The sequence below is a fragment of the Bubalus kerabau genome, chromosome 9, assembly GCF_029407905.1.
Source record: "Bubalus kerabau isolate K-KA32 ecotype Philippines breed swamp buffalo chromosome 9, PCC_UOA_SB_1v2, whole genome shotgun sequence".
NCBI lineage: Eukaryota > Metazoa > Chordata > Mammalia > Artiodactyla > Bovidae > Bubalus > Bubalus kerabau.
Window position 1 is genome coordinate 49,594,070 of NC_073632.1, and position 17,258 is coordinate 49,611,327.

The 17,258-nt window shown below is 35.2% G+C and overlaps 1 protein-coding gene across 1 annotated transcript in view; it reads right to left on the reverse strand.

The window, feature by feature from the left end:
• AFG1L (AFG1 like ATPase) overlaps positions 1–17,258 on the reverse strand; it is a 194,573-nt gene that overhangs the window by 40,889 nt on the left and 136,426 nt on the right. The window contains exons 9-10 of the mRNA XM_055535271.1: positions 7,010–7,080; positions 6,653–6,753 (exon numbers count right to left, since the gene is read on the reverse strand). Coding sequence (XP_055391246.1) covers positions 6,653–6,753; positions 7,010–7,080 — 172 coding nt within the window. The remainder of the gene's footprint in view (positions 1–6,652; positions 6,754–7,009; positions 7,081–17,258) is intronic.

Sequence of the window (17,258 nt, forward strand, 5' to 3'; positions counted from 1 at the left end):
TCAATTTCTCCACCTATAAATTGGGATAGTAGTACCTACCTAATGTAAGTATTAAATTAATTAATATATATAAAGTACTTAGAATGATGCCTGTACATGGTAATGTTTGCTACTATTACTATGAAGGTACTATAGGGTCTCCTAATTGAGACTGTTTCTCTGGGCAGGATAGTGCTGAACAGTAGATTTGCAGAGAATGGGAATCCCATAGACCAAAAGATCAGATGTTAACTTGCAGGATTTCAGATCTGAGGAACTGTGCTTGGAGCTGGGAGGGGTACAGGAGTCCTCTTCCTGCAAAGTATTCAATATCTGAACTGACATAGTTTTTAAGGGTTGCAAAGAAATGCAAAATCATCATACCAAGAAAATACTAACAAACAAACTTTAAAATGTAGCCCTTCATGAAATAACAAAGATCAGCATGGAAATAAAGTAGAGCCTACAAAGACAATAGAAAAGATCAATAAAACTAGGGACTGGTTCTTTGAAAACATAAAATTCACAAACCTTAAGAAATTAAAGAGGAGACATTACAACTGATACCACAGAAATACAAGGGATCAAAGAGACTGTAAGTGTACACAGCAGTGTTATTTACAATAACCAAAACATGGAGACAACCTAAATGTCTGGCTGATGAATGGATAAAGAAGATGTGGTCCTTATATATAATGAAATACTGCTGCTGCTGCTAAGTCACTTCAGTTGTGTCCAACTCTGTGCGACCCCATAGACAGCAGCCCACCAGGCTCCCCTGTCCCTGGGATTCTCCAGGCAAGAACACGGGAGTGGGTTGCCATTTCCTTCTCCAATGCATGAAAGTGAAAAGTGAAAGTGAAGTTGCTCAGTCGTGTCTGACTCTTAGCGACCTCATGGACTGCAGCCTACCAGGCTCCTCCGCCCATGGGATTTTCCAGGCAAGAGTACTAGAGTGGGGTGCCATTGCCTTCTCCTACTCAACCATAAAAAAAAACAGGAAAATGATGCCATTCGCAGCAATATGGATACAACCAGAGATTATCACACTAAGTGAAGTCAGTCAGAAAGAGAAAGACAAATACCATATGATATTACTTATATGTGGAATCTAAAATATGGCACAAATAAACATATCCACAAATGACTCACAGACACAGAGAACAGACTTGCGGTTTCCAAGGGGGAGGGGGAGAGGGATGGGAGGACCGAGTGTAGGATTAGCAAATGTAAACTACATAGATAGGGAACTATATTCAATATCCTGTGATAAATCATAATGGAAAAGAATATTTTTTAAATAAATGTCTATATGTGTTTGAGTCACTTTGCTGTATAGCAGAGATTGGCACAACATTGTAAATCAACTATACTTCAATTTTAAAATTAAATTAAAAAGAGACTCTTATGAACAATTATACATCAACAAATTTGACAACCTAGAAGAAATGGATAAATTCCTAGAAGCATACAATGTACCAAGACTGAATCATGAAAAAAATATAGCAAATTTAGCAGTGAAATTGAATCAAAAATCAAAAACTTCCCAAAATCAAAAACCAGACAGTTTCACTGGTGAATTCTATGAAGCATTCAAAGAAGTAATACCAATACTTCCCAAACTTTTCTAAACAACAGAAGAGGTAACACTTCTAAATTCATTTAACAAGGCTGGCATTATCCTGATACCAAAACCAGACAAAGATGTCATAAGAAAAGAAAATTACAGGCCAATACCCCTGATGGCTTCCCAGGTGACTGGGTGGTAAAGAATCTGCCTGCAATGCAGGAGACACAGGTTTGATCCCTGGGTTAGGAAGATCCCCTAGAAGAGGAAATGCCAACCCATTCCAATATTCTTGCCAGGATAATCACACGGACAGAGAAACCTGGTGGGCTACAGTCCATGCGGTCACAAAGAATTAGACACAACTGAGCATGCATATCCCTGATGAACATAGATGCAAAAATCTTGAACAAAATACTAGCAAACCAAGTTCAAGAGTACATTAAAAGGATCAGACAATATTAAAATGGGATTGGGATTTATTCCAGTTATGCAAGGATGGTTTAACATGTACAAAGTAGTCAATTTGGACACACTAAATTAACAAAATGAAGGATATAAATCATTTAATGATCTCAAGAGATGCAGTAAAAGCATTTGGACAAAATTCAACATTCATTAATGATAAAAATTATCAACAAAGTGGATACAGAGGTAATGTACCTCAATATAGTAAAGGTCATATATAATAAGCCCACAGCTAACATTAGACTCTATGGCAAAAAGTTAAAAAGTTTTTCCTCTCAAATCAAGAACAAGACAAAGATGCCCACTCTCAGAACTTTCATTCAAATAGTATTGCAAGTTCTAGCCAGAGCAATTAAGCAAGAAAAAGAAGTAAAAGGCATCTAAATTGAAAGGGAAGAAATAAAACTGTCACTGCGGATGACATGCCATATATCGAACACCCTAAAGACTCCATCAAAAAATTGTTAGAACTAATAAAAAGAATTCAGCAAAGTCATGGGATACAAAATCATATACAAAAATTTGTTATGTTTCTATATATTAATAACAAACTATCGGGAAGAGAAATTAAGAAAATAATCTGATTTATAATTGCATCAAAAAGAATAAAATACTTGAGAATAAATTTAACTAAGAAGAAGAAAGACCTATTTGCTGAAAACTACAAGAGATTAATGAAAGAAATGAAAGAAGATACAAATAAATGAAAGGATAGTCCATGCTTATGGATCAGAAGAATTAATATTGTTAAAATGTCCACACTATCCAAAGCAAGCTATAGATCCAATGCAATCCCTATCTAAACTCCAATGGTATTTTTCATAAAAACAGAACAATCAAAAAGTTTATGTGGAACCAAAGAACAGCCTGAATACCCAAAGAAATCTTGAGAATTTCTCTAGGCTATAGGCATCATGCTCCCCAATTTCAAACTATATTACAATGCTATAGTAACCAAAACAGTATAATATTTGTATGAAACTAAGTACATAGATTAATGGAACGGAACAGAGAACTCAGAAATAAATCCATGTATATGGTCAATTAATTAATGACAAAGGAGCCAAGAACATACATTAGGGAAAGGACAGTCTCTTCAATAAATGTGAAAAATGGACAGCCACATGCAGAAGAATGAAACTTGATCACTATCTTACCCCATACACAAAAATTAACTCAAAATAGATTAAAAAATTGAAGATAACACCGGAGACCATAAACCTCTTAGAAGAAAACATGGGCAGTAAGCTCCTTAACCTAGGCCTTGGTGATGTTTTTTAAATCTAGCACCAAAACCAAAAGCAACAAAATCAAAAATAAAGTGGGAATACATCAGACTAAAAAACTTCTGCACGGTAAAGGAAACCATCAGCAAAATGAAAAGGCAACCTATTGAATGGAAGAAAATTTGCAAACCATACATCTGATAAGGGGTTAATATCCAAAATATATGAAGAACTCATCCAATAGCAAAAAAAAAAAAAAATCCAATTTTAAAATGGGCAGATGATCTAAACAGATATTTTTCCAAAGAAAATATAGATGGCCATCAGATACATGAGATGTGTAATGTCACTAATCCTCAGGAAAATACAATTCAAATCCACAGTGAGATATCACCTTATATCAGTTGGAATGGCTAGCATAAAAAAGACAATAAATAAGTGTTGGTGAGGATGTAGAGAAAAAGGAGCCCTTGAACACTATTGGTGGGAATGTAAATTGGTGCATATACTATGGAAAACATTATGGAGGTTCCTTGAGAAATTAAAAATAGAACTACCATATGATCCAGCAATTCTACTTCTCAGTATTTATCTGAAGAAAATAAAGACAGTAACTTGAAATTATAATATGCACCACATAATCACTGCAGCATTATTTACAATAGTCTAGACATGGAAACAACCTAAGTGCCAGTCAATGAATGAAAGCAAATGTGGTATACCTACATACTGAAATATTATTCGGCCATAAAAAAGAATGAAAACTTGCCATTTGCAACAACATGGAATGACCTTGAGGGCATTAATGCTAAGTGAAGTAAGTCAGAGAGAGAAAGACAAATACTGCATGATCTCACTTATCTGTGGAATCTAAAAATACAAAAACAAAACAAGAAAACAAGCTTATACCTACTGACAGCAGATTGGTGGCTGCAAGGGATGGGGCTTCGTGAATGGAAGAAATGGGTGAAAGAAGTCAAAAGGTACAAACTTTCAGTTATAAAATAAATAAGTCATAGGCATAAAATGTATAGCATGAGAATTATAATTAATAATATTATATTGCATATCTGAAAGTTGCTAGATCTTAAAAATTCTCATCACAAGAAAAAAAATTTTTAACTATATAAGGTAATAGGTGTTAACTAGACTTACTAGTGGTCATTTTCCAGTGGTCATTTTGCAGTGTATAAAAGTATTGAAATCACTATGTTGTACACCAGAAACTAATATTTTAGTAGGTCAATTATATTTCAATTTAAAAAAATATAATCCTTCCTCAAACTTGCATCACAGCTTAATACTAGCTTAATCCAACCTATCATGTCAATATTCAATGTCAGTCATCCAGTCTGATGTAGTAAGTATCCCACAATTACAATATGGATATAAAGCAAATGTATTCAAGCAAAGTCACTGACAAACGAAGATCTAGCCAACTTGAAGAAAGAAAAAACTCAACAAGGACAATGACACCATATGAACTTTAAAAAAAAGTAACAAACATTCATGAATTAAACAGGGCTTTCCATGTACTCAAACAACCAAATTATGAAACATAGGATATACTATTTTATTATCCTAAAATTTTGTCAAAAAAGGTATGCCAAAAAATAAATAGTAATTTGTTCATTTTTTATTTTAGGAATTTAGTTCTTAGTTGCTATTATAATCTATATTTTTGTCAAATAAGATAAAAATAATTATTTTTATGTGTTATCTCAGTTTTTCAAGGTAATGTTCCAATCACTCTTCTTCCTCACGACCCCCATACAGTAGACTATGAAGATTTTAGTCCCTGATTAGTGACTTTTTCCTGGTACTAAGTATTCTGAAATAATGAGCACATAGAAAAAAAAGAGATAAAAACTCAGTAGTTGCTCTAAGAGACCTACCTTTGCCCTACTACCCCAAGACACAATTGATCTGTCCTTCCCTTTCCTCACTAGGTCCCCTTCTATGGAAGTAGGGTAAGCTTCTCAGATATATAAGATTTTCCCCAAGTTTATTTCTTGGGCAAAGTAAGTAAAACTTAAATGGAAACCCTAATAAAATTATGCCTAAAGATATTAGGTTATTAGGACCTTGATCCAGAGAAGGCAATGGCACCCCACTCCAGTACTCTTGCCTAGAGAATCCCATGGACGGAGGAGCCAGGTGCTGCAGTCCCTGGGGTCGCGAGTCAGACACAACTGAGCAGCTTCACTTTCAGTTTTCACTTCATGCATTGGAGAAGGAAATGGCACCCACTCCAGTGTTCTTGCCTGGAGTATCCCAGGGATGGCAGAGCCTGGTGGGCTGCCGTCTATGGGGTCGCACAGAGTTGGACATGACTGAAGTGACTTAGCAGTAGCAGTAGCAGGACCTTGATGAGATTGACCCAATAGAAGTATGAACAGTCCATATCACCCAGAATGACTTTCGTAACCAGACACTGACATTATCAACCTGTCCGAGGATTCTAATTCATCCTAATCATTATGGGTCTTGAAGTGCTTTATTACTGTGATATCATCTGTAGATTGGATTCTTCTCTCTGGGTTGAAAATTATAAATTTAGAAGTAATGAGGTTACTAAGTTTTAAGAAAAGTAGCCATAAAATGGCTAGTAGGTATAAAAAATATTTTCTCTTCTCCCTGAAAAATAATTCCTTTTTAGTTACCTAAAAGTCAAGATAAATCAGAGAGACCAGTTGGAATGATAAATTATACATGACAAGGTTTTATGCTTAAAGTTATATTTAATTGACTTTGTTTTTCTTAAGATTTATAATCAACTGAATACTCATTGAGTCCTGAGAATTCCCAAAGCTTTTAAAGAATTTATATCTATAATTAATTTGCAATCAATGGCTCTCTCATTTATATGAAACTGTGTGTATATATATATTTTCTCTTTTGGATATACTGTTATATAATATAGATGTCATAGTTAAAAAAATTCACTTTCCTTAACCTGACCCAAATAGGTCAGATATTATAACAATAACAGAGGATCCATGAGAACAAGGAATGGAAACTCTTTTACATCATACTTCCTGGATCATGGTAGTATTACATCATCTTCCTTTCCCCACATAGTAACCTCATATCTTTTTAAAAAAAAAAAATTTCTTACACTTGACTTTTATACAATATCCCTAAAGCCCGTTTTAGTTTTGCTTCCAGCTATAGTTGACAGCTCTCTCTGTATTTCTAATTTTGTGTTAGAGCCCTTCTAAGTGTAAAATTTTTGCCAATATCTATAAAAAGCACATGGGCATATACAGATGAGTATTTCTCTTAATGAGACTAATAAACCAGTTGTGACTCAGTAAATTGTATTTTAAAATTTGAAACAGGCACAGAGGAAAATATGAAGTATTTTAACATGTGAAAAGGCCACTGAGTCTGAACGTGTCTGGATACTCACTCTCTCACACAGCTCTTCAAATGTGCAGTCGGCAACGGTTCCACAAGCTTTATTCAGCCGCAGCTCTCTGCCTTGCACTTTTAGAATCCTTGGTCTAGTTACTATGGGAACATGAACAAAGACTCAATCTTGTCTGGATAATTACTATAAAATTCATCTCTTACAGATAGGAAATGCATAGCTTGATGAATAATAGCACATGATTCAACACATAAATTAGACAAAATGCTGATACAATGACTGCCACTTGAGCGTGGCATCAACCCATATACAGCAATGGAACTTATTAATTGGTCAGTGGAGATTGGGCATTGTGTTCTAAATGTATTCTCTTTCAAGAGAAATTAACTTACGTACAATCATTTTGTTTCTGAGCCAGCTCATCAAACAACTTATCCATGACAGCCTCCACATCAGCTTCACTTGTGCTACAGTGAAAAGAATAATAGAATATGAAATTAATAACACTTGAAGCCAACATCAAACAGCTGCCTGAGCCTGCTTAGCTTTTTGCCTATAAAAAAAAGAACAGGATGTTATGCTCTAAATACAAACATTAGATTTAGAATACACTTAAAAGCAGAGAATATTAACTCTCAGGTAGATGATCCTGCCTTATTTGCATACACTGAAAGACTTCTGTGCTTCTGGCTGTTTCCAGTAATGAGACGATACAGGCAGAGTAAATCCATTAATACTATGTGTACACAATGAGAAGAAAGGCTTCTGGCTCTCTCTTGCATGCAAAACAAGAACAAATAGACAAGGCAGTCAAGGATCCAGCAAAGTATCCTTTGAAATCTCTACTGAGAGGGTACATGTGAAATTAAATATTGAAGCTGCCTTTTAAAAAAATCAAGTCAAACCACTGACTGAGAGGATCAAACATCCAGAATTAAATTACCAGCTTCAAAATACCAACTTGATCTGCACATCAATAACTTTATCAGACTTCGAATACAAGGACAATTACAGACCACACAGTTTCTCTCAAAAATGTCCTTGTTGGAAATCCAAGAAAACTCTCTTCTTCTGTGATGCCCACCATTGCAGATACTATGAAGTTAGTCTCCTCAAAGAATCCTTTGTATTCTAATTAGAAATCACCATATGGTTTAGGAAACCCACATACACAAATGTGATAATACTATGGCCTTTTTTCTTCTCACTTTTTTTTTTTAAAGAAGGGTTGATAAATAATCAGTCAATAAACTAAAATAACTGGCAGAAGAAATAAATGCTGTTAAAAAAACTTCAAGTGAAAATATAAGTTTACTTCGACTGTATGTACAAACTTACACAGGATGACCTGCCAATATGCTTAATTTTGACACACAAATCACTCTTATCTAGGTGTGGAAGCAATTAAACTCAGTTCTGGAATCCGTCTTAAAGTCTTATTGAAAACTCATAAATTATTTTTTCTTTACATTAAGCTTAAACTAAACCAAAATAATTTCTTCCTTGAGATAATTGTCAGGTGGCAGGCATTTAACACACAAGCACCTAATTCTTGAAATGTTCTACAGGAAATGTCTTTAGAATGCCACAAAGCACGCAGTCACTATGAAGAGTTTGGAACTGTTACATTTCAAGTAGAAACCACTCCACCTCAAGGATCTTTAAAACATCATTTGCAATGGTTAGCTTTGCAGGGGAATGCTGTTTGACTTATATAAAGCCTTGTATGATAATTGAATAGAGCTGTATCAAGGTAATAAAATGACACTACAGAGTGATTATAGAGAGAGTAAATAATTTTGAAGGTACAAAGAAATCCTACAAATCAACATAAATGTCAGTGCCCACACCAAGCACCTGTATGTTTAGATGGCTTTGCCAACATTGTTCACAGGGATTCATTTGGAATCATCTCCACTTTGCAATAGTGGTGTATACACACACCACTGATGGAGAAGGGAGATATTTTTAAAAGGATATATAAAGAAGAGAGCAATGTCGACAACCCTGGACATCTGCTGGCTTTCAGTAAGTTACCCTGTCCTTATGTTAGGCATGTTACCCAATAAAGAGGGAAAAATGAATTTGGAAAAATAACCAAAATAGAAGACAGTTATGTTTCTAAAAGCATATCTGGTAAACAAACAATTTCTTATAAATTTCCTCAGTGGTGGTTTTTTTAATTCTGTGCTCAAATATACTATAATATTAAAATATGGCTCACTAGACTTTAGTTAGGCCACATCTGTGAAATATACTATAAGTGATTTCATTTATAGTGAAATTATATGTGAAATGATAAAATTATTTTTATTATAACAGCATTGTATAAGAAATCCATTATATTATAAAAGATTGCTCAGAAGTTACAACACCTAAAATAAAAATTTTTATTGTTATAAATTAGTCTAAAAATAACATTCATAAAAGCAATTTATGTAAGCTCACCACTGAACATACTGTTATCCACCTAAGGCCAACTTGCACTTGACCTCAGGGAGTACGTTCTATTGACTTTCTGGATGATAGAAACCTTATCTTCGTATTGTTTAACAGCAGGATGAGCTAGTGTGTGGTTTTGGTTTTATCAGATGTATCTATACTAATATAAAATAAACATGCAATGAAAGAAATCATTATCAGAAATGAATATATTCATAATTCCTTAACAATAACTTACAAGAAAACACTAGTCTCACATTCCATTCAGACTTCAGATTTCCTTACTTAAGAGGATGCATCAGTCAGAACTCATCAATTTTTTTAAGAATAAAAAATTAGACAAGTAACAAGAAAAATTAAAGTTACCTGTCTCTACCAGCCTAAAAGTTTTACTTAACATTCATGTTCATATATATCTGATTTAAACATCTTGAGTATGTTTTGTAATTCTAGTAAATTTGGATGACCCTGAACATTTTCAACGTGTCACACATGGAATAAAAAAAGCTATCATTTGTTGAACAGCTATTATGCAGCAATAAGTTTACCTATACCATCCCCACTTGCCATGTAGTATGTATTATTATCACATATTTATTAAAGAGAAAAACAAAACTCAGAGAAATAGGTCATTTTATCTAAGATCCGAATACATAAAATTTTAAATTTTTTGTATAATGGAAAGTATTATAAATAAAATATATAGGCACATTAAACTGGGAAACACAGTGGCAACATTTATGGCATATATTTAATATTTTCAATATATTAAAAGCTCTAACATATGAAAAATTGAATACTCCAATACGAAAACTGTCAAAGGACCTGAACAGGCAAATGGCATTAAAAAAAATAGCTCAGTGGGCAAAACACATATGTGAAGTGGTTCATTCTTACTAGTGATAAAAATGCAATGTAAAATCATGAGAGACCATTCTTTTATCCAAACTGGCAGAGATAAGGAAAAAGATAAAATAGCTGGAACAAGCATAGGTAAGGGAGAAAAGAACCTTCTCATGTACCACAGAATGTAAAATTGGTACAAGAGTTCAAGGCAACCAGATAATATGTAATAAAAGCATTAAAAACATGCATATCATATCACCCCGCTATTGCACTCATAGGAATCTCATGTGTAAATAATAACGCTTAATGACTGTAAGGATGTTCACTGTGACACTGCTAGCATCAAAACAAGTATAAAAGAGGGCTTCCCCGGTGGTATAGCGGCTCACAGTCCACCTACCAACACAGCGGACACGAGCTGGGTCCTTGGTCCAGAAAGATTCCACATGCCGGGGAGCAACTAAGCCCACGCAACACAACTACTGAGCCCGCGCTCTAGAGCCAGGAGCCGAAACGACTGAACCCACGCGCTGCAACTACGGAAGCCCGTGAGCCCAGAGCCTGTGCTCCACAACCAGAGAAGCCATCGAAGTCAGCAGCCTGAGCACCGCAACAATAGCAGCCTCCACTCATCACAACTCAAGAAAGCCCACACACAGCAAGCGAGACCTAGCCCAGCCAAAAATAAATACATAAATTCTTTTTAAAGTGCAAAGAACCTAAATGTCCAACAATGGGGAATTTGAAGTACATCTGGATCCACTTACACAATAGGTCATTATATGCAATTTTCCCCTCTTGTCCTGGAATTGTAATTAAGGCTCAAAGTTGATGGGTAGAAGTGCTAAGTACCCCCCAAATTGCTAGAAAGAACCACCAATAAGCCACCAATAACCGGATTCAGGCTCTTGCCCCTGTGGTTAAATCATGAGAATAACCAGCCCTATGCACCTCTACCATCCCCTCTATTCCCCACACCATAGTGTCTTTAGAAGGAGGGGAAAGAAGATCAGGAAACGCTGGCTTTTGTGTCTCGTATTTGTGATAAGAACCTTTTCCCTCCCTTCCCTTTAGGAGAGAAGAGGGTGATTTACTCCCCCCAAAACAAATGATGAGGGAAAGTGATTCTAAGAATATCCTGAGGAAATATAAGGGAGGACTGGAAGAAGGAAAGACTGGCATTGCTTTCGGTGAGCAGGACCTTAGTAGACTAAGATATCAGAAGGTAGGAGGTGAGCCGAGATGAAGCAATTCATTTCTCACAACAGCCTCTCCCACTCTACCCCCCCGCCACCACCACCACCACCAAAGGTTTGGCACTACCAGATACACTCAACGATACAGGTGAGGGTCAGGCTGGAAACAAGTGCTTTGTCTGAAAATAACACCAAGGCAGTTCCTTAGACGCCCTCTTTTCACCTGGACAGCCAGACTCCTGTAACATCTCCACTCCAGCTGAAACCGGTACATTTACTGTCTGGGACAGTTTTAACACTGAGAAAGGTTGAAAGTCACTAAACTGCAATTCTTCAAAGTAAACAACGAAACCAACAGTCCTTACCTCTTTAGCATCCAGAACCCTACCAGTCCAGGAAGCTTCCATCCCAAGAAGTAGACAGAAAGATTGGAGACAACTTTCTGGAGGAAATTGAATAGCAAAAAAAAATAAAGACCTGCTGATACTGACATTTGGGGGTTCTTCAATGGAAAACCTGACCTGCTACCTTATTACCCTCTAGTTAAGTCCACCAATCAATAAAACCCCATCTATGTACACAAACTCCTAATCAGATTCATTCTTAAGGTGAACGGACAACAAAAGCATTTCTAGGCATTTAAGGAAATCTTGTAGGATAAAAGACAAACATCACATAAAGAAATAGAGAAAAGGATCTTGGAGAAAGGGAAGGAAAAAATACAGAGACCAAAAGGGGAAAGTTATACTCTAATATGCCTTTTATATAGGCACATTGCACTGCATAAATGCTATAAACCAAAAGGACAATTAGGGCCTAAGAAAGAGCTCTGAATAATGAATGCTAAATAAGAAGTTTAGGGAAATAGTCACCTGAAACTATCAGAACATTGTTTGTTAATTGGCTATATCCCAATACAAAATAAAAAGCTAAAAAAAGAGAAATTTAAGGGAAAAGGTTGAAGTAATCTTTCAGAAAATATAGCAGAAATAGAAAAAAGAAGTAAAATAAAATAGAAAATTAAAAAATTAGAAGATAAATCCAGAAGGTTCAATATCTAACCGGGAGTCATTCTAAAGTCTGGGGTCGTAGAGGGAATGAAGAATCAAATTATCAAAGAAAAAAGAAAATTAAATTTTCTAGAACTGAAGGACATGATTTTCTAAATTGAAAGAATCCAATGAATACCACGCACAAAGAAGGGGAGGAAAAAAACTTTCTAAGGCACCTTATCATCAAGTTTCAGGAAAGCAGGAATAAAGAAAAAGTATCCTAAAGAATTTCAAAGGGAAAAACAGGTCAAACATAAAAGATCAAGAAACTTGCATATCAAACTTCACAACAGCAATAATGGAAATGTGAAGATAATGGTATAGTGCCTAGAAGTTTTGAAGGGAATATTCAAATTATGTCAAATTATTCATGCCCCAAAAAATCAAATAAGGACATTTTTGGACAGATGAGCCCTCAAAAATATACATTTCCCATGCAGTCTTCTCAAGAAGATAGTGGAAGGTGTGCTCTATCAGAACAGAGAGAAGAGTTATACTGCTTGGAGGATGAAGCTCTGCCCTAGCTGACTCTCCTGATGATGACGGCTGTAAACTCTGCACAAGGTACATGAACAGGTAACCTGAAGGCACTGGAAAGTGAACAGAAGCAGGTAGGTTCTAGAAGAAGCCCACCCTTGGGAGAAGGGGGAAATGGCATGCTACTCATTTTTATAGCTTTCAGACTAAAGACAATAAAATCAGTACTGCTCAGGGCAACTAAAATCCCAATAGAAAACCTACAGTCCTTAAAGCATGAAGAACCAGAGGAGAGTAGCAGGTAATCACAGAGCTGGAAAATCAGGGGGAATTTCAGAAAAAGTGTTTCTAAATTGCCAAAAGATATCAATCTGGAAAATTTCTGAAATCTGTATTTATCACAATACTTCATGTGTCCTCAAATAATGAGTGTCTATAATAATAAACAGTGAATCATTTTTTTATTATAGGGTTACACTAAAAGTTTCAGCAGTTTTCAATCCAAAAAACTCCCTAATAATAATAAATTCATGGCTTATCACTAGTATGAGTCAATATACTATGACAAGATTATGTATTTCAATAGTATGAAAATGATCTTTACCTGATAAAGACTTATGATAGTAGAAAACATTAGAAGGAAATAGTAACACAAAATAAATACTAAACAGAATTATTTTGAAATTTAAATACATCAGAAATTTAATATGTGAAAGTCATCATTTTTTAAAGTTTTTATGTTTATTATTTTTAAAGGCTTTTTAAATCCCTCCATCCATGGGATTTTCCAGGCAAGAGTACTGGAGTGGAGTGCCATTGCCTTCTCCAAAAACACATAGTATTAATTACCAAATCTGATAGTCCTGACCTTTTCTGGTTAATAAATATATTCCAGACATAGGAAAATGTCTTTCATTTTGTACCGATATTGATCAAATCAATGACAGTGTGTCCTGAAACATTTTCAACTTGGGTATTAGGATACATATTGCTTCATATAAATTCATTTCCTTTAATAGCAAGTGTCTGGTTTTGTTTACTCAATATTATGTGAGATTCATCCTTATCGATGTATGTAGTAGTTTTTTTTTTTTCTGTACAGTGATATTCTATTGCATTAAAACACCACAATTTATTATTCTACTGTTGATGAGTGTATTAGTCTGCTAGGGCTGACACAGAAGAATACCACAGATTGGTGGCATAAGCAACAGAAATACATTTTATCACAGTTCTGGAGGATGAAAGTCTTAAGATCAAATTGTGGTCAGGTTTCATTTCTTCTGAAGTTCATCTTGGCTTGCACATGGCCATCTCATCGCTATGTCCTCACATGGTCTTTCCTCTGGTGTCTCTTCCTCTTCTTATAGAGACAGCAGTCCTATGAGATGAGGGTTCCACCCATATGACCTCATGTAATTAATTACCTCCTTAAAGGCCCTACCCCCAAATACAGTTCCATTTGGGTTAGGACTCCAGCTATGAATTTTGGAGGAACACAATTCAGTTCCTAACAAAGAGCATTTGTGTAATTTATAGCTTGAGGCTACTATGAATAGTACTACTGTGAACATTCTAGTATAAGCCTTTTGGTAAACTTCTTATACATGTTTGCTGGAGTAGAATTGCTATTCATAGGCTAAATCTGCATTCAGCTTCATAGATACTACCAGTATCTACTGCAGATACTGCAGCTTTCCAAAGGAGTTGAAGCAATTTATTCCCACTCTTACAGTGCACAAAAAGTTCTACTTGTTCCACATCTTTGCCAACACTTGGTGTTCTCCTTATATTCCATAATCTAAGTTGCCTCAAATTATTTTTAGAAATGAAATAAAAATATAAATATGATTTAATCATTGCAATAGTTAGCATTTTCTTGGTAAAATGTCATTATGATATACATGAAAATTTTAAAATCTATTCTTAAAACACCTAAGATTGCTTGACTTTTTTTAAGTAGTAAATTTCAAGAATGTAACTTCATTATAAAAATTTCAACCAGAGAAAATGTCTTTAACTTCCAAAAGGGGGGTGGGGGTAAATGCACTTATAATGGAGAAAAACAAGAGTAACAGCAGTGATTCTGCAACTCCAGGACCCTCTTGTCAGTTTTCCAGTGAAACTGTTTAAAAAGACAGCAGCATTATCTTACACTAAAAATCTATTCTCAGAAATACAATCATGTCTGTAAAGTTCCAAAAAAGATTAAGGGTCAGCTAGTTTCAAAACAAAACAAAACTAGTGTTTAGAACATACAATACAAGGTTGCCAACAGGTATATTCAGAAAACAAATGTACAAAAAACACACAAGGATATAGACCATATGAAATACAAATAGTGATTAAAATTACTCTCAAATTACAAACATACTTGAAAGTATTCCAGCCTAACCAGTAAAACTGAGGAGGGATGAAGCCTGGTAGTCAAAAGCAGTTGCATGGAAAAGCTACAGCGTAAAGATGCCACTAAATTAAACATAATTTTTTTCACTGTAAAAGGGGAGCTAAATTCAGAATTTTCTTCTGGGGCTATAAGAATATCATGTCACATGGATGGAAGAATGTGTTCTGTTCAGCTTTGTGTAGTTCAATTTTAACCACAGAGGCATATCTTAAAGAAGAGTGACTTGAGTAGCATCAAAATGATCAGGAGAAAATACAGGAATTAAGCTCAGATGCTCTGAATCATATTCCCTTTTCTCTCATAAGGGAAGACAGGACCATAAGCTCCTATAAGTGAGTAGGGATAAAGAATTTAAGGGACTTCTAATTCTGGATAACTGCCCCATCAGTGGGATGCCTCGGTAGAGTAGATGAGATGCAAAACAGAAAATCTGCTCACAGATAATCAAAAGGTGACTATGGTCAGAGAATTAAGTCATATTTGAAGAAGCAGAGTCACTCTTTTCCAATGTTCTTTCTTGACAGGGGTTGGAGTATGAGGGACCCAAGCAGAGCACAGGCTCTTTTTCCTCTGTTCTAAATGCTCTGGGTAAAATCCACCCATTTCATTGCTTCTGTCACTTTTATGCTAGATTCAGAAACTGCAGTAGAGTTTTCTGTCAAGTAAAAACTACTGTGTCTTTAAGTCAGAAAAGCCCTGGAATCGACCACTATTTCATTGCCAGGAAATTTGGCATCAACAACTATAGGAATCCTGGATTAAAAGCCTGAGTGCTTCAAAAGTATGAGAATCATGATTTATTTTTCCACAATAAATTAGTAAACAGAGAGGAAAGTATCAGTTATCTCAATTTTGAGAAAATTTCTATGGCTAAAATCAGGCATTCGACATAAAACTTACACTCAAGAAATAGAGTATGTCAAAAGAGACTTTATTGTTGCTGAATTGTTTGAAATTCTCAACAAAAATTCCAAAACAAGGGGAGGTTTCTAGAAGAGGGTCACACATGAATTTAAATGGAAATTAATTTCTTCAAGAACCTCCTACTTCATTAGGATTGACTCAGAGGAACAGAATGCTACCCACACTTTGCCCCTTTATCCCCCTTTAAAAATCAACAGCTTGTTAAGGTATCAACAAGTAGAATAGAGTTGGCTTTCCTTGGTGCCTCTCTCTTCATGTTCTCTATTCCAGAGAGCCAAAGTTGATTCAACGAGGGAGAAATTTCCCCTTCCTCTTAGAGTTCTTGTGCCAACCTTCCCTGGCAGTGAGCCTTCTCACTCTACTGATTCCTTGTGCATTCACGCTGTACAGCTCTTTGTGCTCATACCAAACATAATCTGGGGCTGGAGGCAGGTCTAAGATTAAGTTGGTTTATACTCGCCTTAATATAAAACAGACTTGGTTGCATTTCAAATCCTGTAGGTTTGTTTTACATAACAGAATCAGTTGTTAGGATGGATTTTTGTCCTAGTATTTATCTTCCTCTCAATCACTCAAAGACTTAATTGATTGTGCAGAGATCCATTTCAGTTTCTAAATTTCCCACCCTTCTCAGTCACCTGGAGAGTAACTTAACTGGTTCCATTAATCTTGACCTATGTATAATGCAAGCAAGCAGGATCTAGTGCCTTTAACTCTCAAATTCCAGACCTTCAACCCTCCTTCTCAGTCCCACTCTCCATATAAAATTTCTACTAAATCTATATATTACATTGCCCACAAATAAATCAATGGTGTAACATGTAAAACTGCAATTTGGTAGATCCAAAAATAATTATTTTTCTTAAAATTTCAGAAAGGCTAAAAGAATTGAACATTTTAAACAACAACAATAAAAACAAAAAGGAGCTGGAGAATAAGAATCTCTAACTCCTGTTTAAGTGAAGAAGATAGTCACATCCACCTCAGAAAAAGAGGCCAGGAATTTCAGTAGGTTAAAAAAAAAGGTACACAGCAAAATTAACTAAAGACATAGGACTTTTGCCAGATCAGCTTGACTTAAGTTGAAGATTTTTACTTATAAATGTGATATATTTGAAGATGAAATAACAAGATTAGAATGCTAAGGAAAGTTAGCAACTTTCCTCTGTACTTTTATATGTATAAGTATATATATTATCTACACATGTATATATTGTATATATAGCCTATTTATACTTTACTAGATGAGTACAGTCATACAACTGAACATTTTTGTCAATATGTTTAGCTGGAAATGGTGA